Consider the following 24,374-nt stretch of genomic DNA (forward strand, 5'->3'; position numbering starts at 1 on the left):
TGCTCTCAAGGGTCGGACGCTTTTTTTCAGTTGAGATCAGGAATGCTGTGTTCGTTGGACTGCATTTTGTCAGGAGCATAGTTGATAGTGAGGATCAAAGTTGCTATAGTTGGAGATGGATGAATATATGAGTCAGTTCAATTTGGCCAGTATTTGAATGTTCGGGCAGAAAAAAATGGAAACTAAATTAAACTTTTTGGACTATTGTGATATGTTTTGCAATATGAGTGAGAATCATAATAATTGAAGTGCTCGCATTATCCTTGAAAAATATAGTAAACTAATATCAAGAATCTTTTGGAGATTAAGTTTGATTTATGAAATGACCTGTAGATTGACCTTCTCGAAGTTAATCCAATGTTTCCCCTATTCGTTCAAATACACATCTGCTCTTTAAACCAATTTCCCTGCATTGAAACTAACTTCTGCAAAGTTGTGTAAAGGCAGTGTTTACGGATGTTGAGCAAGAGATTTGGCACGGAAACCTCGCCCCACTGCCAACGATGCAAAAAACTCTCGGAGATATGAAACACTGCCAGCTGATATTTATCATACATGATGATAAATGTTACGCTGGGTTGAACCTGACCTCTGCTGTTATGCAAAAAAGCCTCTCAGTGGTCACTAGGTTTTTTTTTATTGGAGGGGAGACAATGCCAAAAAAGGCCAACCACCCTAGTGCTGCTGGGAAAACGGTGTCATTCTCCCGCCGTGTAGGAATTATAATTGGGATGGTAAAGTCTCCTCGCTGTCAGTGAAAGCAAACCATGATCAGTTAACTGCCCGAGTGTCTCTTCCCTCGCTGTAGTTGGGTGTGTCGGCTCAGATCTCTTTCTTCCTCTTGCTCCAAACTGGTCGCACTGGTCTAGCCACTTTCTATATGGGTTAACCCGCAGCACTCCCTGTCAACAACATGCTTTGTGTGGGAGCTTTCAGAAGTGTATTATAGGAGCAGCAGCTTGTGCAGAGCTTGTTGTCTATATATGCCTTTAGTGTAGTTATGTTTGATTATGCATTGGACATCAACCATTAGTTTAAGTTTACTGTAATGCTTATGAGAAACTTAATGTAGTTTGACAAGTTGCCTCCCAAATCATCACGTCTTGCAACGCAACAAGGAAGCAAATATTTGTGAAATGAACTGTTTCAATATGCAAATTGCAGGAGGGAATTTGTCACTTCTTTGGCGTTGGAGAGTTTTTCCGGCATTCGATTAGTACAGTATTTTACAGACATAAGAAAAAATATTTGTTCGGTACAAATCACACTTCATTGCCTCCATTAACCATTGACTTCATGAACGGTTATCGTAGCCTGTTGGAAGGTTAGCTGCCTAGTGAATACACAAACCTCCACTGCTACCTATTGATTGTGGCTAGTATCCATATAAGGGATAGGAATGTATTCTAATGTTTTTTTCTATTGACACAACCGAAATCTGTCTAAAAAAAACAAACGAGGGAAACGAAAGATAGGCTACCACGAGAGAGAGAAGGTGACCAAGGCTACCACGAGAGAGAGAAGGTGACCAAGGCTACGACGAGAGAGAGAACGTGACCAAGGAAAACCACTCTATTAATAATTGAATAAATGCGGTCATGTTCTACAGATGATCATCACTTCTTTAGGTTACAGTAAATGACCAAGGGCATGAGTGGTGTTGTATACCCCACTTGTTCTCTTAACTTGCCTTTTACTGCTTTGATCCTTTATCTTTATGGTTTCTCAGAGGAAGAAATAAACGCAAACGGTAATGAACAAAGGGGACTTTTGTTTCCTGATGAACCTACTGGGTTTAGTCCCTGGAACTGTTTAGTTGATAAGGGCCAGGCAGAGGTTTTCGTTATCTCTCCAAAATCACCCACAGCCAACTCTCCTCCCCTAACCGCTTCTGAGCAGATACCCAACCAACCATGGTAATGACAACACAGACATGCTGCTTTCCCACCAGCAGACAGACAGTTATTTGATCACTCTGAAAAACTGCGAGATGATCTTAAATCTCTGCTCCTCCCCGGGTCCAGCCACTGGAATTTGTATTTATTGCTCACAGCAGTTTGCAAAAGAAGTATCGCAGAGCCTCGCTCGACACGGTTGTGTTTTATGTCGACCCGACATCACTCCAGCAGACTCTTCCTGCCGTACATCCCATCAGAGGAGACTTGAGCATTCCTCAGAGATTGCATGTGAAGATGAAAGGGTAGCAAAGGTCTGGCCCTGAACACGAAACACATCCCTCTGCCTGCTTTGCTGCCAGATTTTATTGAAGACGTGTCGCAATGCCAAGGCTTTCCACAGGGTGCTGGAGCAGCAAGCCAGTTGGAAAAAAGAAACCACACATTTTGGATATTAAAACCCACATTTGGTGGCCCCTGGCATGTTCCAAGCCACTATACGCATTATAGGACATTTTAAACGTCTCAAATATAATGTGAAGAGGAGGCACTGTTACTTTGACATCATTGCCTGTATAAGTGTGTGTTTGCAATGCGTCTTAGATGGTTCTGCTGTATAAATCAAGATCATTTCTTCATTCACTAAGCCCATAAACGCCTGTGTGGAGTATATTGAGAATGCATTGCTTTCAGTTGAGTTTCCGAACTGCTGGCACCAGAGTTTCCCCAAGTATCTCCTGTCTGTGCGATCAATGCAGTTCTTAATGTGTTTCTCTCATCAATTTATATTATAGTTATCTATAAAGTACACTCTCTTTTCGATGGCTGTACACAACCATCTGACCCATACTCAAAATAGGAATGTGGGTGTGGCCCGATACATATGGCACGTTACTCGATGGTCATATTCGCATTGTTTGAAGTGAGGCTAGTGGTTGGAAAATATACAGACATTACGAATCAGCTAACTTGTAATCAAACCTTTGATTTAAATAATGTTGTTTGAGAGATTCAGAAAAAATAAGTAATTGCAATTATTTTTGCCTGATTGATGATTTCATAATGAGGAGAATAACTTTTTGACATTTTTATTGAAAAATATATTAAAATTAATCATTTTTGTTTCTGTAAAGAGGATCTGTACAAACCAAGGAGTTCATATCCTGGTTTCTCATATTTTTCCCTTACCAAAAATGTCATTGTGATTTGATATTCCACTAGTCCATATTGCCATTTCGATTAGTTGTGGACCCCTAATTGATATCTACATTTCTAACCACTGTTCACAACATGAACTTGCCTTAACAAGAAACACTCTCTCTCTCCAGTTATTATGCTCCAAACATCTGGAACAAACTCCCAGAAACCTGACGGGCCGCTGTATCTCTGACTACTTTTAAAGCCAGGCTGAAGACTTTTCTTTTTGCTGCTGCTTTTAATTGAACTATTCACATCTCACACTGTAACTTTTGTCCATGTATTTATTTTTGTTATTTTATTATCTTTGCTTTTTAAATGCCATTTTCTGAATGTCTTTCTTTTTTGTAAAGCACTTTGAATTGCCTTGTGTTGAAAGGTGCGGTATAAATAAACTTGTCTTCCTCTCTCTGTAAACAGCTACCATGTCGGCCGCAGACAAGTTCCTGTACGTGGACCGCAACCCGGTCAACAACCCTCTGGCTCAGGCCGACTGGGCCACCAAGAAGCTGGTATGGGTTCCCTCGGAGCGCCTGGGCTTCGAGTGCGGCTCCGTAAAGGAGGAGCGCGGCGACGAGTGCGTGGTGGAGCTGGCCGACTCTGCGAAGAAGGTCCGCGTCAACAAGGACGACATCCAGAAGATGAACCCGCCCAAGTTCAGCAAGGTGGAGGACATGGCCGAGCTCACCTGCCTGAACGAGGCGTCGGTGCTGCACAACCTGAAGGAGAGATACTACTCGGGGCTCATATACGTGAGTACCCAACCTTCAAGAGTGCACAATCGTAATGGAGTTGTACGATGCGATAATACTTTAATGGTCAGATCAAGTCTGAAATGCTCCTTGCATCACAGCAGCTCCATGTGTGACATCAACAGATATCAAGACACAACAAACATTCAACATAACGGCACGATCAGTGAGGGACAACATGCTCAAGGAGCCTTCAGCATGCATTTGATCTGGGTTCTGCTCTGTAGGCCGACCCTGAAGGGCTCCCACGACAAAAAGCCAATGAGATTTTACCATTTGATTTTGCAGAAAATAACATCTGTGGCAACACGTGTTTATGATGCCCCACCGCTAAGCTAACGGTGGCTTATGTTGCGCACGATTACGTTTAGTTGTCTCAGTTAGAAACTTGTTAGCGTCCGCTGTTTTAGATTCACCAGTGGGGTATTTACTGACATATTTATTGTCATAGAACAAGAGAATTCTACAGACCTTATTTCATGCATCTAACCAAAAACACATTCCAGAAACCATTGACTTTGAGACGAGGAAACCAGATGTTAGATTTAGCTGTAATTGGGATGAATATATGGGACAGTTAAATTTGGCCACTATTAGAATGTTAGGGCATGTCCTATTCTACAAGTGGTGTGTTTTCCTAGTTTTCAGGCTGCATCTCAGTAAAGGGATGTCTTTTCCCAATTCTTATCTTTGACCACCAAGTCAATATATCCGGATTACTGATGATAATTTATCAAAGATCTCAATGTGGGACTATTTTGTGAAAGCATCAATAGTCAGCCCAACACAATGGGGAAGATATCAAAGCATTTCCAAAGAAATATTGTGATATTTGATATTCCCCGAATAGCCCAGCCCTAGTTTGAAGAATTTTCTTTTTAATTGTTACGAAATCCCCTCTGGCTTAAAGAAAACAATCTGTCATGGCCCGTCTCCAAACCATTTCATCTCCTAATTATCTCATTAGGCTCCATTGTTCAAGACAAACCATTATACGCAAATTGTCACTGCAAAGAAACTCTGACATCTGTTAAATATGCGAGCGTTTCTCCCCCTGCACCCCGTCTTGTTTGCTCGCCCTGTGTTTGGAGTTATCTTGTAAACAGGAAGCTGCCGGGAATAATGCACCATGAGAGATGTGAGAAAAATAGTTAGAGAAGAAGAAGGATGGGCGTCCATTTATTTTGCAGCGATGGACATGGAATGTAAATCGCGTAACTGCGATTACTTCCCACATAATTAATGTTTTTTATCCTCATGTGGTGGGGCTGGGAGTGATTTGGTCTCTTTGATAGTGTGTAGTGTGACCCGGTCATATCAACACAGGCCTGTTGTCCCCCCCCCCAGAGACCCAGGCTACGCTCGGTTAGACGGCCTCTGGGCTCTGGAGTCTTTTAGACTGAGCTTTTTCTCTCAAGGGAGAGCGGGTGTACAACAGAGGGAGAGACGCCTGGTACAGAAATGTTGGGAGGGCAGCACAGGAATGCAGCTGATGATGGTAGGAGGGGAACAGATACACAAAAGGAAACATGTAGTCGAGTTTATGGAAAGGAATAAAGGTGGGTTTTAATGTTCAAAGCAGAAAAGATCATTTCTACCTGAGATACTTGGATGTGGAGTAGCTGCAGCTCGCTCGGTCAATCTTCAGTTCAAAGTTGCGGCAGGGTGGGGTTGAGATTACATAATGATATAGGAGGGTAACAAGTCATGAGAAACTCTTGGTGGGGGAAGGGAAGCTTGTTATTGAATCAGTGCTGAGTCCATGAGAGCTTCCTCATTTTATAGAGACGTCCATGCACTGCGTCTGAGAGCATGATTCTAGAGTCAATGAGGACAAATCTTCATTATATATTTCACACGTCCTGTCTTTAGGAAGGATTCGACCCTCCTCTTCCACTAGTTCCTTCACTTTCGATGTTCAAAAGAGTGGTGCAGGAATGAGTTCTAAAACCCGTAAATGAGCAAGCAATTTACCAAGCAATTTAGCAATTCATACTTCCCATCTCAAAGTCAACGGTTTATTTGAATGTGTTTTTGGTTGTTAGCCTGAAATAAGGTCTAGTTGCTAACAAGTGTCTAAATCAGATGAATATGACCGTGCTGTAGTTCCTTTATAGCCCAACATTAGCCACCTTTAGCTTAGCGGTAGCTACGTGAAGTCATGTGACCGGGCTGTAGTTCATTTATAGCCCAACATTAGCCGCCTTTAGCTTAGCGGTGGTGACGTGAAGTCATGTGACCGGGCTGTAGTTCCCTTATAGCCCAACATTAGCCACCTTTAGCTTAGCGGTAGCTACGTGAAGTCATGTGACCGTGCTGTAGTTCATTTATAGCCCAACATTAGCCGCCTTTAGCTTAGCGGTGGTGACGTGAAGTCATGTGACCGTGCTTTAGTTCCTTTTATAGCCTAGCGTTAGCTTTTAACTTCTGGCGGTTGCATTTAACCTTAAACAATTACAAAATTGGTGTTCATTTATATGCTGAAATGTATGTTTTGCCATCTCTTCCTAAACGCCTCCTCTCTCCGCCCTGCAGACATACTCCGGGCTCTTCTGCGTGGTGATAAACCCGTACAAGAACCTGCCCATCTACTCGGAGGAGATCGTTGACATGTACAAGGGCAAGAAGAGGCACGAAATGCCGCCTCACATCTACGCCATCACTGACACGGCTTACAGAAGCATGATGCAGGGTAAGGCACCACGAGGACATTAGTGGGACATAATGAAGGGGAATTTAAAGTCCACTACTCGATGAAGACTTTTCCCATGTATTCAAACAGCCCCTTGCTTAGCCCCTTGCTTGCTTACTGGTCCCTTTTAAGACCTCATTGTCAATGAAGCTACTGTTCAGAGTGGTACTGCTTGGAGCTATAAACTATACGACTCCTGTGAGACTACTAAGTTCCTATACATACATCTGCATCACTACCTGCTCTAAAAAATAAATTAGGTACATGGGAGTAGCTTGTATATTGAGTTTCAACCTTTAAATGGAAGACAATAGGCGCGTTCACACCGGGGTACTTTTATCCGTACTTTTCCCATTTAGTTCCGATAGTGCCTGGAATTTTGCGTTCACACCAAAAAGAGTTCTTAGTTCCGAGAACTTTTACCCCGATTTTTAGTGCCTGCTAGAGAGGTGGAACTATCCTGGGGAGAAAAAAGTACCAATTTCGATTTCTGGGCGAATTGCAAACCACGCCCTGTAAAACTCTGAAAAGTTTTGTGAAGCCGCCATTGTATTTGCTGGTATTTGCTGGCATTTGCGATATTAGCATAATATGTGTTGGCGTTCTGGCGATTTACTTGGAAGGCCCCAACTCCGGGGGACTTCGGGTGGCAGTATACGCCGTGAAGTTGTTTGCGGCCTGCCAGTAAACCCAAAGCAGCAGCAGAAGAAGAAGTGACGTCAGCGGCTTAATTCGCGTAATCTTCCCTCAGGGAATTTATTCCGGTGTGAACGCGATCTGTACTTAGTTCCATGGCGGTACCAAGTGCTGGCACTAAGTACGGCAAAGTACTTGGTGTGAAAGCGGCTTTTGGCTCCAGAATATTGAACCTTATTGGTAGCAGAGTTCTCCAACGCTCTCGTTCAAGGAAGGAGTGTTTCTTGTTTAATATTTAATACAAACAGGAGGAAACCAAGAACACCTTGCATCTAAGACTCTTAATAAAGTGTATTTTTAAAACTGATGCCGCACAGTTTCAATTTAAAACTAACTTTGAAGTCATTTTGTTGGAATTGTAATTTGGTATGTTTTGTTTTGGCATCTGCCTCATGGTATCTCTAGCTTTGATCTGTTTCCACATTACCTATATAGGAAGTAATTGTGACTTCAATCCACATTTCCTGCACAGCTTTTTTTATGTTAATGTGTTTCTTAAGCCTTGTATGCTGTCCTATTTATTTTTCTGATATGCCGTCATGCACCTCACATAAAAAAAAAAAACCCTCGCCGTTCCATTGGTGCTCTTTTTCTCCATGTTTGGAGATTTCAGACCACATTTTTGGGAGGCGAGGGTATGGTGAGTTTGAAACCCGGTAGCGCCCCTTTACAGTCACAGGAAGCCGGATATGGATTTCCTGTCTGTGGCCAATAGACTTCCTGTTGTACCGGCTAAAGAACTGTATGGATTGTGGTGATAACATATACTCACTTAGCATAGTTGTTCTGCAGAAGGTGACGTGTTTTAACATTTGTATCCTTTTTCTGCAGATCGTGAAGACCAGTCCATTCTTTGCACGTGAGTTACAAATCACATCATTTTGGGCATTCTGGCTGCGCATCACTCTATTCACCAATGGGTAATGTTTAGATGGATTTTAGGAACTTCCCCTCGATTCTATTGGCTCTAACGGTTAAAAAGAGGTGTCAATCATCAAAATTGACCGAGGGGGCCAGAGATATGGAAAATGACCCCAGAAGTGGGTTTCTTTTTCTAAATCTCTCAAAAAATGTCACTTGTTTTTGCATCAATCTTGATACAGGGTACTTATTATATGTTATAGTTTGGATTCCTAAAGCTTTTAGTCGACCATCCCATCATTGAAGTGTGGTTTTCACTAGAAGTCATGTTTTTTTTTTATCATTTAAATTGTTTGACTATGTTCAATCTGAATTTACTTTAAAATAAAAACATCCTATATCGATTCTGACTTTTCTACATCCAACTCACAGGTGTATCATTGCTTTGAGAAAAAAGATTATTAATTTACCCCTTTTTTAGAAGTGAAGATTTGGTCATTTGTTCTGGGAATGTCTTTTTAGAGCCTGAGATCTGAAAAACAGGCTCGGGGCTAAACCGGTTAAAACTTGTGTTTTTAAAGTTCTTTCTTAACTTTTTTAAGCTTTTTTTAAATGTAATTTATAGAAGCCTATATTAATACTTTATTCACACTATAACCTATTATTTTTCATACCTGTTTTTCCTCAGCTGAATCTACATTGTTTATATTTTCTTTCTATGTATAAACTAAGACAAGAGAAGTACAAAAATAACTGAAATAAAATGGATTGTGTTCAAAATGTATTTTTAAAACATTCATCTTGTGTTTTTCGAGCCCTCCTCTTGTTATTCTGACTCTGTATCTCCCTCTGTTTGTCCCACAGAGGAGAGTCCGGTGCCGGTAAGACGGAGAACACCAAGAAGGTGATCCAGTATCTGGCTCACGTTGCCTCCTCTCACAAGACCAAGAAAGACCAGGTCAGTCCTGCCTCTCATCACATAGAACATCCCTTTAAAAACCTCCTAACCCTTCTGACGTCCTCCAGTCACTCCCCTTTATCATTTACTCACTCCCTTCCTCCATCTCTCACTGATTTTCATTTTCAGGTGAGGAACGACATTTCCCTTCCCCTGTTTTTAGAAATCTTTCATTGTGACTGTGATGTGTGTGATATTAGTGTGTGTGCGCACTATAGTGTGTGTACATGATTTTAATCCGGTAGACAAACTCCTGTGTGGTCGAGCTGCCATCGAAGGAACATTATATAACAGCCAGATAAACAGGAGTGCAGCTTTTTACATATATTTTCATTTTAGAAAGCCATATCTTTACAGGGCATACATTATTATTATTTATGTATAATTTTATTTATTATTTATATTATCAAATTCTCAAACTCTTTTATTATTATTTTTACATGCATATATATCCATCTCACAACAACAATGGCTATTAAATCCTGTGTATTTAAATTATTATTTATTATTATATTTGAGTTTTTTTGCCAATTTTTCAACAAATAAATTAACTTTATTATTATAATTTTTAAATATTATTATTTGTATTTATTTGTTCCCATATTTCATCAAAAACATCACCTTTTTATTATTAGTATAATTTTTGAAATATTATTTCAGTTACAAAATTCAGAGTTCATCAGGCGAAGTACAACTTTTGAAATGCACTCTCCTGGCACTCCTGTGTAACATTTACCAGAGGCCTTACCTCATGTGTGATGTATTTGCAGATGTACCTGCGTCTTCTCATCAGAATTATAACTCAGTCTAGCGGCCTCACATTACATCAGAGTGGAAAAGCTGCCCTGCTGTTATCTGGCTCTATGATAGATGAAGGCAACACAGTGGGGTTTGATGAAAACCACATCTATCATCCCTTTTTTTTGAGGTTGTTGTATTTCTCTCTTCCCATCAACAGAACAGCTCGTTCCTGTCACATGTGAGTTAACTCTCTCCCTCCATTCGCTCCCCCCCCCCCCCCCCCCCCCCCCCACCTGCTTCTATCACCACCTTCCTCTCCCGCCCTCATCCCTCTCCACCCCTTCGCTGGGAGTCACTTTCTATGAAGGGCAGAGGTGACATGTCTCGACAGCCAATAGGAAGCAGGGAGGAAGTTTGTTTGCAGATCAGTGGCAGCCAAACGTGTTCCTGTGAAAAATTCAGCCAGACAATGGGAGGATAAGAGGAAAGGGGGGGGTGGGCTTTGCTGGGAAAAAAACACAGCAATTGTTTTGGTCTCAAAGATGTATTTATTTGTCTGGTTGAATTTTTCATCATTTTGTATCGCTACTGTGCGTCCAACGTTTCATCGTGCTTTTTTCTCTTTTTGCATATTATTAAAACAGCTTGGGCGTTATGTGTGTTCAACATACACCTGTTATCAGCTTCTTATTTATTTAAATCATTCTTAAAAATGTTTAGTGATCAAATCGAATCATAAATAAACAAATTATAAAAATTAATTACGATATCATAACTATCTTTGATGTCAATTTGGATTTATTTTTTTACATCCATCTTTTTTGATAACATCTGGGAAACACAAACAACCACCAGAGGAATCTAAATCTACAAATACAATACTCATTTAATTAGCATTCAGATGTTGATTTTACATTTAATTACCTTATGAATGAAGCTCTAAACTCCTCGGTACACCCTTAAAAAAAGAAAAATACAATCCAGGGCCTTCAGTAGGTCAACTTGTACTCAAACACTGGAAAGCCTAATTAATGACACTCGGGTAGTTCACAGACATTTCTACTTAACATGTGCTTAACCGATGAATCAGAAAGCACTACCTTTTATGATTTCTGGCTGAAGTCGTCATGTTTTTGCTGGATATGTTCGAGTGACCTGCAAAGCTTACATTCTTAGCAAACCTTGACTTAAAACCAAACCCGTATAGCCAGAAAGAAGCGGTTGAAAGTGATATTGCAGCAGGAAGGAGCGTTTGTTTTGTGTGGTGTTCACTTGTCTGGGTGATGGGTTACTGATGAGGGTCTCTGGGTGTCTGCAGGTTTGGGCACTAACATGACGTTTTGTGTGGGGGAAATGCTTGGGTGTGTGTTTGTGTTGCTCGGGTGTGTTTATGGTTCCCTCCTTTTATGTTGAAATGTTTTGTTCACTCCATGTTCTCCTCGGACGTAAGTACATCGTGGGGAATTTCTATTATTTCAGCATGTTGTTTAATAAAATTCTTACAATTAATTAAAGTTTTTATAAATGAATACCAGGTGAGAATAAGAGTCTCACAGTAAATCCGTCTTGAAGATCTGATGATATATCCGTTGCTGAGAATTATCCTGATTTAACAGAAGAGCATTAGGGCCAGGCATAAAGGGAAAATGGAGTAGATGGATTTAGGATTTTGAGATTGTAGTAAAACATTTTAGTTAATTTGAAATGGCCAGAATAAGTCCAAATGTTAAAAGTAAATTACATTTTTCAAAAGTTGAAAAGTCAAGAATAAAATGGAAAATTCAATAAAAAGTTGAAATGAAAAATAATAATAATTTGAAAGGTGGAATAAAAAGTCCAGAAATATTCAATTTTTAAATTTAGAGAATAGTCAAATTGTGAAGATAAGAGTTTTTATTTTCTTGAAGGTTATTGAGAAATATGTTGAGTGTCGAGAATAAAGTTTTTTTTGACCCAACTCAAAATATTAAGAATAAAGTTAAAATGTTGAGACGCAATGTGAACCCATTTTGAAAATAAAGTTCGTCTTTACTCTTGACATTACGACTTTTTTCTCAAAATGCCAAATAATATTCAATAATACCATCTTAAAAACCTTCCTCATTCTGTACTCCCTTATGCTTGGCCCTAATACTCTTCCCTATGATTTACTTGTGGTAAACAAATGGAACGTGTACTTTATATTCTTGCCTTGCTGTTCTGTTCCTTTCCACCAGGGGGAGCTGGAGAAGCAGCTGCTGCAGGCCAACCCCATCCTCGAAGCCTTCGGAAACGCCAAGACCGTCAAAAACGACAACTCTTCCCGATTCGTGAGTACTACATGTTCTGATTCAGACTTTTCAATAACTTTTCCACACACACACCATTCTTAAATCTGTGTGTTCTTCCTGCCTCCTGTAGGGAAAATTCATCAGGATCAACTTTGATGTCAATGGCTACATCGTTGGAGCCAATATTGAAACTTGTATCCTTCATATGGTCATTGCGTCCCTGTCATGTTCAATACATCCAAACATCTTTGAGATTTCGTAGCTTTTTTAGAAACATTTTTATTACATGCTGTGCTGTGACTTTGTTTGGCTTCTTTGTAAAATACTATAACTTTGATGACTTTTTTACTACTTTCACCCAACCATTTCTGTAATACTCTTGAGGCGTGCAGCATTTAAAGTGCTTCTAAGAATGTGCCTGTGTTCATAATGAGTCTAAGCCTAGAATAAAATGATATAGATATTTAGAGGTGTATATATATCTATCCCCAGTGGCGGCGCCAGAGTATTTGTGTTGGGTAATCTATGGTAGGGCTAACCCATACAGTGGTGGGGCTCAAGTCAGTATTTGCAATGTAATTACATACACGCTATATCGCCCCCTTGACAGTGAAACGCCACGCGTGAGGTTTAGATTATTTCCCTGTCTCAATCAAAATGGAACTATATGAAATAAAACGGTACATTTGTCTTGTAGTAAATAAAAAGGGATCCCTGTGAACGTGACGTATGATAGTACACGTGGAAAATCCAATGGGGATACTGAATGGCGGTTCCGATCGATCTCAATCAGTAATGCATGACGCAGACCCAACGTTTCGGTGCTCTGATTGGCTGTAGGTCTATTCAAATTGCATTCGGAGGCATTTTGATCTGACCGCGGCCGTGCTGATATTATAACACCAGAGAATTTCCACACCTTTAGTGTATAAAACTCCCCCACTACTTAGACTATTCCTTGCACCCCTCTTCTAGCATAACCCCGAATGGTCTCAACCATATTGCATCAGCAACGTGCACTTGTTGTTACAGCAGGATCAGTTTGTGTGTTGTGGACACGACACGTATATATTTTCGCAATCCGTGTTCTCAACATGCTTACTTTAACATAATTTGTCATGGTGGGGCTAAGCCATTTCTTGGTATGGCTGTAGCCTACCCCAGCCATACCCTGGCGCTGCCACTGTCCATCCCAAATACTGTCCATCCCAAATACTGTCCATCAAACAAGTTGGGTCTCTTATGATAAGAAGACATCGTAGTACTTGTTGGCTTGTGTTTAAAGCCTTTTTTGGGTGAATCACAGCACGATTTTGAAATGCAGTCATGATGGTATTCGAGAACTTGTCCTTGACCTATTGACCACTAGACCTGTTGGAGAAATCCCGTGCCATTCGCCAGGCCAAAGACGAGAGGACCTTCCATCTCTTCTACTACCTCCTCACGGGGGCCGGGGATAAACTGCGAGGTAAGGAACACACGACGAGAGTATTTGCAGAGTGTTAATCCGGAAAAGTAAGGGTTTTTACTGTCTGTCTTTTGTCATTTAACTCACTGCAACCATCCTTTTTCTCTCAGAGGAACTCCTCCTTGAGAACTACAACAACTACCGCTTCCTCTCCAACGGGAACGTCACTATTCCCGGGCAGCAGGACAAGGACCTGTTCACGGAGACTCTGGATGCCTTCAAGATCATGAGCATCCCCGAGGATGAGCTGATCGGTATGGAAGATTACTCTCAAATCTCACGGGTCCCTGGCTTGAGCTTCAATCTCAGGATCCATGTATTTATGATCCTCAAGAATGGAAGTAGTCCTCGCATACAAACCTCAAAATTCTGACTTTTCTCAAAACCTCAAAATTCTGTCTTTTTTTTTCTCAAAATCCAGATTTTTTTTTTTCAGAATTCTGATTTATCTCAAAATTCAGACTTTTTTTCGTCAAAAATCTGACTTTCTGAATACTTAAAATGTTTAACAATCTCACTCGTCCCCGGCTTGAGCTTGAACCTCAGGATCCATGTATTTGTGGTCCTCTCCAGAATGGAAGTCATCACATACAGAGCATCAACTAGTTCCTGAACAGTGTCCTTCACATGCTGATATCCAAGAGAGGGAGTTACACAGTCACAAGATGGAGGAATAGAAAGCAGTATTCAATGTTTACTTCAGATTAGCTCCACGTCAGAAATGAGCATGCTTGTATATGTCTCTCTCCATAGAGGCTGAATCATCATGTTAATCACATAGCTATCATATGCCTCAAACAGTCCTGATGCTCTTCTAGGTAATCACACATCCTGTCATGTTCACAGCTACAGTTGGGATACCTTTGTTATCATGTGGACTCTGATATTGGAAGACTACATTCAGTATTTTCCCAACACAAATTAACTTTTATTCCCCGAGTGGGACTTTGCCTATGTTTACCTGCTGATGTCAGCAACTTGAAAACTTGTTAATGCTCCCGTTTGTTGTTTTTGCGCAGGCTTGTTGAAGGTGGTCTCCTCTGTGCTGCAGCTCGGGAACATGAGCTTCAAGAAGGAGCGCCACACAGACCAGGCCTCCATGCCAGACAACACCGGTACGTTAAACTTGTTACAACCCGGCTCTTGGGCTGTAACAAAAAGCTGGGAGACGAGGGGTATGGAAATATAACGATCCTTTATTAGTGGACACAAAAGTAAACACGGGGACTGTGCGAGAGGAGTGAGACACGCATCCGGCTGGGCTCTCTTCTTGTAGGCTTTTTGACCCAGGTGCAGCTCATCAGGTAAATGCCGGCCCCACAGCACCGGATCCTTTAAACAGAGAGAGAGAGACCACGGGACGCCTAGTGGTGTGGAGGGGTCGTCACACTTGAAACAGTTGTTTTCTTAAAGACAATACCACCAAGTTGTTATCTTATCGTTTTCCTTCGGTCTGAACTTGGAGAAACAGAGTTTAATTATTATCCTCAGTGTTTCAACAATAAACCCAGAAAACACTTTTAAATCTTTTATTTTAATAAATCAAATGACTATTCCTCTTATACTGGACTGTACATTTTATTGTTTTTTTTTCTATTTTAGCTTGTTTTAAACTTGGATTCAGAATAGTTTCTTTACCCAAAAGGATAAGTTATGAAATTTGCCCCATATTAGAATAAAATGCAGTAAAATATCTCGATAAACATAAGTCAAAATGTGCAATACATATAAAATTACTCGAAGTGAAAGAACAATTATTATTTACACATAAGAAATTAAAGTAAAAATGTGAGATAAAGGTACAAAGATTTTTTTATATAAATATAATTTACAATTTAAAGATGTTTCTATTCCTAAGTAGAAAAGAAAGTGCTGATGGTTGGGTAACTCCCGGTGTTCTGCACTTTGTCTTGATGCTTTCAATATTTTTTGTAAAGCACTTTGAATTGCTTAATTGTTCAAATGCACCCTTTAAATAAACATTGCCCCCCCCCTTTCCTGTGCCCCAGCTGCCCAGAAGGTGAGCCACCTGATGGGCATGAACGTGACCGACTTCACCCGGGCCATCCTGTCCCCGAGGATCAAGGTGGGCCGAGACTACGTGCAGAAAGCTCAGACTCAGGAGCAGGCGGAGTTCGCCGTGGAGGCTTTAGCTAAAGCTACGTACGAGAGGATGTTCCGCTGGCTCGTCATGAGGATCAACAAAGCTCTGGACAAAACCAAGAGGCAGGGGGCGTCCTTCATCGGCATCCTGGACATCGCCGGCTTCGAGATCTTTGAGGTGCAGGAATTCAAAGCAAACTGTAAATGCTTTGATTGTTCAGGTTCATACAGACTAGTGTAGTAGAAGGCGGCATTTATCTGTAATCAGAATACCTTATTTATTTATGCTTCATAGGCTAGAATACTAATATGTATACAAACAGAATGAGTAAAAATGTGCAATTAAAGAAATAGGAAAAATAAATAATTGCAATTAAAAGATTAAATAAAGATATGTATACAAAAAGTCATAGCATGTATAACAATAAATATGTAAACATGTGTATTTTATAAAATATGCAGTCATTTATTAGTTGCAAAAAAGATAATGTCAGTGTTTTAGCTGCTGATGGTTAAAATGTATAGGTAGGTACATGGATGGATGGGTAGATAGATACATGGATAGATACGTAGGTAGAGTCCCTGACACTGTATTACGATAATACTTTAATGGTCAGATCAAGTCTGAAATGCTCCTAGCATCACAGCAGCTCCATGTGTAACATCAACATGGACAAATATCAAGACACAATACATGGAAAACAAACATTTAACATTAACAAATATGTTTTTATTTGTGGATCACCACGTTTCTCTAACGTGCGTCTCCTTTGTCCCCCAGCTGAACTCCTTCGAGCAGCTGTGCATCAACTACACCAACGAGAAGCTGCAGCAGCTGTTCAACCACACCATGTTCATCCTGGAGCAGGAGGAGTACCAGAGGGAGGGCATCGAGTGGAGCTTCATCGACTTCGGCCTGGACCTGCAGCCCTGCATCGACCTCATCGAGAAACCAGTACGTTCTGCAGACCTCACACACCTGTCGTCGTCCCCCCCCCCCCCCCCCCCCTCTTAAAGACCTGTTTATATATCATCAGATATTGTCAAGTCTTCTCTGATTTTGGTGCAGTTTCCCAACTTGAAAGGGACTTGAAACATCTACTTTAAACAGGATTCCACTCCAATGACACAGCACCTGTTACTTTTCAGTCTTTTATTTCAGTAGTTCACTTGAAACAAACTTCCATTTAGTTGCTGAATGGGTCTTTTTAGGTGAAAAACCTTTGAAGACAAGAAAGACAACTTGCAATAGTCATTCAAATAAATAAAGCATGCAAACAATACACTCACACTGCTGCCTCTTTTACAAATAAACTGCGCAGACTAAGCACAGAAATATTCATTTTAAACATGAAATCAATTTTCTAAAGCTCTTCTGCTTTTAGTGTCACACCATTTCTACTTAAAGATCTCCTATCATGCTATTTATAGGCATATATTATGTTGGCGATGCTAACGTAAACACCGACCATATTACGTCCAAAACAGTCGGGCATTGTTTCTGATTGGGCCGTGGGTCCACATTTCAGATATGACATCATATCGGACGCAAATCTAGATCAGCTCCCTTGTTCCCCGTTTTTAGAGATTTGGGTACGGAGGAAAAGAGAGGGTTTTATTTTTCTGACGCTGCGTGAGTTCCCTGACACACCGGGGACACATGTTTATGTATAAAAGACGTCAAAGTGCATTTTGCATGATGGGAGACCTTTTTTAATGCTTTAATATCTACCTCTTCCCCTCCCGTGTGCAGGCCAGCCCCCCCGGTATCCTCGCTCTTCTGGACGAGGAGTGCTGGTTCCCCAAAGCCACCGACAAGAGCTTTGTGGAGAAGGTTCTCCAGGAGCAGGGCACACACCCCAAGTTCTTCAAACCAAAGAAACTGAAGGATGAAGCCGACTTCTGCGTCATCCATTACGCCGGAAAGGTAAATGCTTCATTGAGGTTTTGCCATAAACAACGTAATTCTTTGTAAGATCTTTTTTGGGCCAGTTTAGTCTTTATCTCCCTCTTCAAATCTATTTCTCTAAAAGAGGGGACAGCATTTGTTAAAGGGACTTCAGAGTAGATTTGAACCTGCCTATTGGAAACTATGTAGTCAATGGAAGGTAAAAGACTACAATTCCCTGTAGTGCCAGCCTATTAAGAGACGCAGATATGGACAATCTGAGTGGAAGACATCAAGGAGACACATTCCTCAACCGCTCGGATCTGAATTAATTCATATAATGCTTATCGTTTTTAAGAGTTTTGTCTCTTTTTTTTATGAGTTTTGACTCTTGGAAAGGCATTTATTTTCTTTGTTCAATGTGTTTTTCGTTTCAGTTTAACCAAGTGAGATGCATGACATGAATCCAGCCTGAGTAAAGCAAATCACTTAAGTTGGAAATGTCAGTTTTGAAAGGGGTAGGTAGGTAGATGGATAGGTAGATGGATAGGTAGATGGATAGGTAGATGGATAGATGGATAGGTAGTTAGATGGATAGGTAGTTAGATGGATAGGTAGTTAGATGGATAGGTAGTTAGATGGATAGGTAGTTAGATGGATAGGTAGTTAGATGGATAGGTAGTTAGATGGATAGGTAGTTAGATGGATAGGTAGTTAGATGGATAGGTAGTTAGATGGATAGGTAGGTATATAGGTAGGTAGGTAGATGGATAGGTAGATGGATAGGTAGATGGATAGGTAGATGGATAGGTAGATGGATAGGTAGATGGATAGGTAGATGGATAGGTAGATGGATAGGTAGATGGATAGGTAGATGGATAGGTAGATGGATAGGTAGATGGATGGGTAGATGGATAGGTAGGTAGATAGGTAGATGGATAGATAGGTAGATGGATAGGTAGATGGATAGATGGATAGGTAGATGGATGGGTAGATGGATAGATGGGTAGGTAGATGGATGGGTAGGTAGATGGATGGGTAGGTAGATGGATGGGTAGGTAGGTAGGTAGATGGATAGATAGATGGATAGGTAGATGGACAGATAGATAGATTAGTACTTTATTGATCCCAATTTGGGAAATGTTTGCATTGCAGCAGCATAAAAAACAAAAGGCAATGTATAAGAGAAACTAAGACACAAGAAATAAACAGTCCAAAAATATTTCAGAAATAAAATAGCATTGTGCAATAATGGATTAATATAGCTAATAGAAAGTCAATTTAAGAAGACTCGACACATGCCTTTTAATGAAAATGAGCTTCTAGTTCATTGCAAACGCCCCATAAGAGAGCCTAAAGAATATAACTTGACCTAACCGTTGCCTCATGTCTCTTCAGGTGGACTACAAGGCTGACGAGTGGCTGATGAAGAACATGGACCCTCTGAATGACAACGTGGCTTCTCTGCTCAACCAGTCCACCGACAAGTTTGTCTCTGAGCTCTGGAAGGACGGTGAGTTAAAGCAGAGTTTACCCAGAAATCCCTCTGTCTCTGGGGGTCAGTTTTTCAATGTGGGAATATATTTCATTATGGGCTTTTAGTTTCGTGTTTCATCATGCTTTCTTTCTCTTGTATTGTCTGGTATTTGGACCTTTGTTTTCACCTTCTCTGACCCCATTCATCCATCTCTTCCTCTGTACGGCCCCTTTCTGTCTGTCTTTCACGGTGTCTCAGAGGTAAAGAATTGTCAGAGAGCCTATTTTTATGAGCGTTTTCCTATTCTTCACTCAGACTCAGGTGACGAGGTTTCTATTTCATTCATTTATTCTTTCTCCTTTTTCTCCTGCCGTCTGTTTAAATCATGCTTATTTCCCCCTCTGAAGATCCAAACGATTGTGTTTGTCGTTTAAATGTCTTTAAAATAACTGTTTGTGCAGTCAAATGTCAAAGGTTGCGGTCGAATAGTCCATTTAGCTTAGGAACCTTCCTAACCGAGTGAAATGACCCGGAAGTACCTCAGTGGCAGCCATGATAAGAGCCGTTCGAATTCTCTAGATCAGTGGTTCTCAACTGGTCAGGCCTCGGGACCCACTTTTTCCTTAGTCAATAGGTCGCGAACCGAAATTTTGAACCACTCAAATCTATTCAACAAAAAATCCTGCAGTGATATATACGCTTTGCAGCATACAATATTAATTAAAGTGAAGTGCATATATCCCTTATATCCCTTCACAGAACAAAATAATGCTTTTAAATAAGGTTTAATGAGATGAACTGTATAACATAAAAAGGCACACGTGCTGAAAACCCAACCCCAGAAGGGGGGTCTGGGGGGATTGTCCCCCAGGAGATTTTTTGAAATACTAACATACAAACTACCCATTCCGGTACACTCTGAGAAGAAAAATAAATAGATGTATTACGACGTATTAATAATATTTTATGCCATTGTTTGTTTTTCACTTTGTTCTGACAGCTGAACTTGCTGCTCCACACAGAGAAGAGCAAAGAGGAGAGAGTCTGTGTGAAATATTTTAAATTGTGGGTAAGGGTAGATAGCCCCCATTGTTCTGTGACCTGTCAATCATCAAACCGGGGGTCATATTTCATTATGTGTTCATTTGTATCTGAAGTTGTACCCATGGATGTATAAAGAATAGTTCTACCGCAAAGTTATTCTCCGTGGGGACTTCCGGCAACAAGCTTGATTCTGATTGGCCAGAAGACTCGAAAAAACATCAGCAAAGATGTTTTATTGAGAAGATGATCACTACGTGACAGAAGTTTTCAAAACCGTTTATGGTCTCCGGTACTTCCAGTCCAACGCCTACTGCTTGCACAGCGTTAGAAAATCGGGCCTTCAAAATAAAAGTTAGACATTTTCTCCCAAAAAAAAAAATCTGCGACCCACTCCAACGGGTCCGCGACGTATTGGGATCATTCTTATTAAACATCCATGTTGTCCGCTGTATAGAAAACTGTAGTTTCCATAGTTTCCCCACAGCAGCAGACGCACATTCATGTCGTCCGCTGGCGCATCATAAACACGTCGCATAGTGAAAGTGCAGTCGATTCTCAAAGCACCGCAGTCTCTTCTCCCAAGTCCTTTTGAATTCTCCTATCCACTAGCCCTTAACCCCGTGACGTTTCACACAGAGGTCAAGGGATAGACGATGGACGATAGGGATAGACCTTAGGAGCTGATTTTTGGACTATTCGACCGCAACCCAAGTCATCCTAACCACTTGTTGCTCCATCGGTGAACTCTTCTTCTCTCCCTCTGTGTAATAGCCTTGTTTGGGGACTCCTGGTGGTGGTCATGGGTACCGCAGCAATGGGTATATACTGCATGGGTTTGGTGTGGTTTGGTTTTTTATCACCACAAACACATTTCCACTGCAATCACCAAAGTTTTACACCTTCCTGACATGGCATGGGACGATAAAAAAATATAGTTGAGTAGTCTTCATCTCAATAAGAATCACAATATCATCCAGAAATTAAAAATAATCAGAATGCTAGGTTTAGTTGAAGTTCACCATTTAAGAATATCCTAAAAGAGAATATGTAATACAAATATCTATGAAGTTAAAGCAATACTAAGCACATTTTATTACAATATATAAGTTACTTGTGTTAATAAGTATAAGCTGAATTGCACCAAGATAATAATCAAAATGGGCTTATAACTTAAAAAGGCCTTAAAACATAATAGAACTTTAAATGTGTTAAAAATTTAAAATATATCTTCATTGGATTAAAGATGGGACACATCTGTTTTTGGTAATATATGAAAAGCTCCTCTATTATCAAACAACTTTATTAATCCCGCAATGAGTTTGTCATGTACACAGGCAGGAACATAGAGCAAGAAAACACACCGATACATCCGGGAGCACAGATGTGGATCATTCCAATTTACACGATAAATAGTTCATAGCATCACAATAATAAATAAATAAATAAATAATCAAGTTAAAAGCCTTTCAAGAATTTAAAAGTTTGAGTGCAGAAGGGATGAATGATTTTGCAAAGCGATTAGTCTTCAGAGCAGGTAGAGCATATCTACGCCCTGATGGCCCTAATGATAATAAAAGATATATTGATAGGGAGCTATGCAGGTCTTTTTACTGCCTCGCCTGTGAGGATATACAAAATTATCACATTAATGGAAATCCACCAAGATCAACTAATGTCATCACAAATCCTGATTTAAAAACACATCGTCCAATCTCACAACGACTTTAATTGAACCATCGCACATAGCTTTCACATCTACAAACCAGCCACTCCAGTCAGTGCACAGTTTTTATTTGTTTTTGTTATGGTGTGAAACCGCTCCACCCTTCACCGGCATTGTGACTCCTCTCCTGGTTCCCTCTGCATTCACTCAGTGTGTGTGTGTGTGGTATTTCACTGGTTTATCAACCTCTACTCTCTCCTGGTGTTTGTGTACCGAGAGGAAATGGTCATATTCATTCTTCCTCGTGACATGCATTTTGTCTTGCCCGGTTAAACCATCGAATGATTGAATTTAAAATCCTCTGGTTTCTTACACTTCTCTGTACTTCTGTCTTCTTTCAGTGGACCGCATCGTGGGTCTGGATAAAGTCTCTATGGCCGATATGCCCGGTGCCTTCAAGACCCGTAAAGGCATGTTCCGCACAGTCGGCCAGCTGTACAAAGAGCAGCTGTCCAAACTCATGGCCACTCTGAGGAACACCAACCCCAACTTTGTCCGCTGCATCATCCCCAACCACGAGAAGAAGGTACCCGAGAAATACTGACATTTATTTTCCAGAGGAACATTAACCATTCATGGAACTAGGAAACTAAACCTGTGTTTTGAGCAATGGAACTAGCAATTAAATGTAGTTCTTGCGCTATAGTTCCATCCCTAAAATAAATAAAAACAAGGAATTCAAAGCGCCCAGAAAGTTAAAAAAAGCTCTTGAACGTCCCCCACACTTTCTGTTTTCTAAAGTCCTTGAACACACCCAAAAAGTGTAATGGTGGAGTTTGCTGATTTTGTGTTAATTGTTCAACACAAACCCCCATGGCATCTACATCTTGAATTAGTGCTGCACGATATATCATGTCGTGACGATAATCGCGATATGCGCGATATTCACATCGCAAGACACATTTTGTTAGGACGTGCGATATTAAAAGTAGGGTAGGTAAGAATGGAGAAACCAGCTCGAGTGCGCTAGAAGTTGAAAGTACGCAGCCGTCCTTCAGACTTCCTCACAGAGCCCCTCCAACACACGAATGCGCACATGACCAATGAGGGCACCAGATGGAAGGCTGACAGGCAGGTAGGCCATCCAGTTACTTTAGCCGGGCCGGCTCAAATGATTGGTCGTGCTTTTTACAGCTCCACGGCTTCCACAGATGAGATTTTTTTAATGTATTTATTGTCAAAGCATTTAATCTATTCATTGCTATCGGGATGTTAAGAGCATTCCATGGAATATAACAAGTGTTTCTGAAATAAATTACATACCCCACCTTTTAAGTAGGCAAATTAACTCAAACACGTCATGTTACAATTCTTTTGCTGCTTGCTACAAAAGGAAAACTCGCATGGCTCTCATGTCAGGGGTACTTGAGTGACTGACGGCAAACCACCAATCACAATCAAATCTCCAAAGCAAACGGACCCCGTGATTAAAGGTAAAAACACTGAATAAAGTAGTTTCATGTGTTTCTCCAGGGCAGTTCGGCGCTGCTAACCGAGCTAGCTCAGCTTGTTGCTCTGACAACTTAAGATCCAGACGTCCGGACCGTGACTAAAATCCTTCATCATTAAATATAGTTAAAAAAATACCAATTGTATAGCATTAAAGTTCAAGAAAGGATGGTTTGTGGACAAAAAAAACTGTCTTTTCTTCAATTACTGTATTTTTTTCATATCGCAGGGGGGAAGTCGCAATGTCAGTTTTTTCCAATATCGTGCAGCCCTATCTTGAATAATACTTTATTTTCAACAAATGCTGCCATTGTGTTTAATCCATCTGAGTTTAGATGTGGTCGAAAGACAACCAGAAATGTCCATAAGGGACCTTTGTAATTCCTAGTTAAGTTCTTGTGTCTAGTTCCTCTGGTTCCATTCTTGTTGTCGATGTCTCTAAGGCACTGTGTTGAATCGAGATCCTAATCAGCTGTTGTCCCCTCTCTCAGGCCGGTAAACTGGAACCTTTTCTGGTTCTGGACCAGCTGAGGTGCAATGGAGTTCTGGAGGGGATCCGTATCTGCAGACAGGGCTTCCCCAACCGCATCGTCTTCCAGGAGTTCAGACAGAGGTAACGGGAGGAGAAGAAATACACACTGATCCTAGTATGGCTTTAGTTATGCATAAATAATAATAACTTAGATTTATATAGCGCCTTTCAGGGGACCCAAGGTCACTTAAAACAAAAAACAGAATACTGACAGAAATTATACAAAACACATTTTTTAATTGATGAGCATCATAGGAGGAAATGAAATGTTAAGCATCAGTTTGCACATTCTACTTGAAAGCAGATGAGTGTCTCTTGGCGTAAAGAAGTGGAATTCTTTGCCGAATGATTTAAAGGGCTGTAAGAACATTGTTACGTTTAAGAAAATGTATAAAGAAAGCGTAATTAGACAGTATGAAGTTGACTTTTGATTGTGTTCTGGTTGTATGTTTCAGTATTTGTAAGCAACTGTGACTGAAAGAATATTGCTTTTATTTGACTTTCTTATAATGCTTATTTAATCTTTTTCTTAAAGGGGACCTATCATGCAAAATGCACTTCTTGATGTCTTTTATACATAACTATGTGTCCCCGGTGTGTCGGGGAACTCACGCAGCGTCAGAGAATA

At 40.6% G+C, this 24,374-nt stretch overlaps 1 protein-coding gene across 1 annotated transcript in view; it reads left to right on the top strand.

Moving 5' to 3' along the window:
- The window catches only part of LOC117556483 (myosin-9-like), a gene marked incomplete at its 3' end in the record, with an annotated part of 40,969 nt that overhangs the window by 10,946 nt on the left and 5,649 nt on the right, over positions 1-24,374 (top strand). The window contains exons 2-17 of the mRNA XM_034231809.1: positions 3,513-3,844; positions 6,380-6,536; positions 8,064-8,091; positions 8,958-9,051; positions 10,010-10,030; positions 12,009-12,101; positions 12,193-12,256; positions 13,432-13,530; positions 13,641-13,784; positions 14,550-14,645; positions 15,540-15,811; positions 16,415-16,588; positions 17,387-17,560; positions 18,920-19,034; positions 22,107-22,291; positions 23,706-23,827. Coding sequence (XP_034087700.1) covers positions 3,518-3,844; positions 6,380-6,536; positions 8,064-8,091; positions 8,958-9,051; positions 10,010-10,030; positions 12,009-12,101; positions 12,193-12,256; positions 13,432-13,530; positions 13,641-13,784; positions 14,550-14,645; positions 15,540-15,811; positions 16,415-16,588; positions 17,387-17,560; positions 18,920-19,034; positions 22,107-22,291; positions 23,706-23,827 — 2,165 coding nt within the window. The remainder of the gene's footprint in view (positions 1-3,512; positions 3,845-6,379; positions 6,537-8,063; positions 8,092-8,957; positions 9,052-10,009; positions 10,031-12,008; positions 12,102-12,192; positions 12,257-13,431; positions 13,531-13,640; positions 13,785-14,549; positions 14,646-15,539; positions 15,812-16,414; positions 16,589-17,386; positions 17,561-18,919; positions 19,035-22,106; positions 22,292-23,705; positions 23,828-24,374) is intronic.

This window comes from Gymnodraco acuticeps, unplaced genomic scaffold (genome assembly GCF_902827175.1).
Source record: "Gymnodraco acuticeps unplaced genomic scaffold, fGymAcu1.1, whole genome shotgun sequence".
Lineage (NCBI taxonomy): Eukaryota > Metazoa > Chordata > Actinopteri > Perciformes > Bathydraconidae > Gymnodraco > Gymnodraco acuticeps.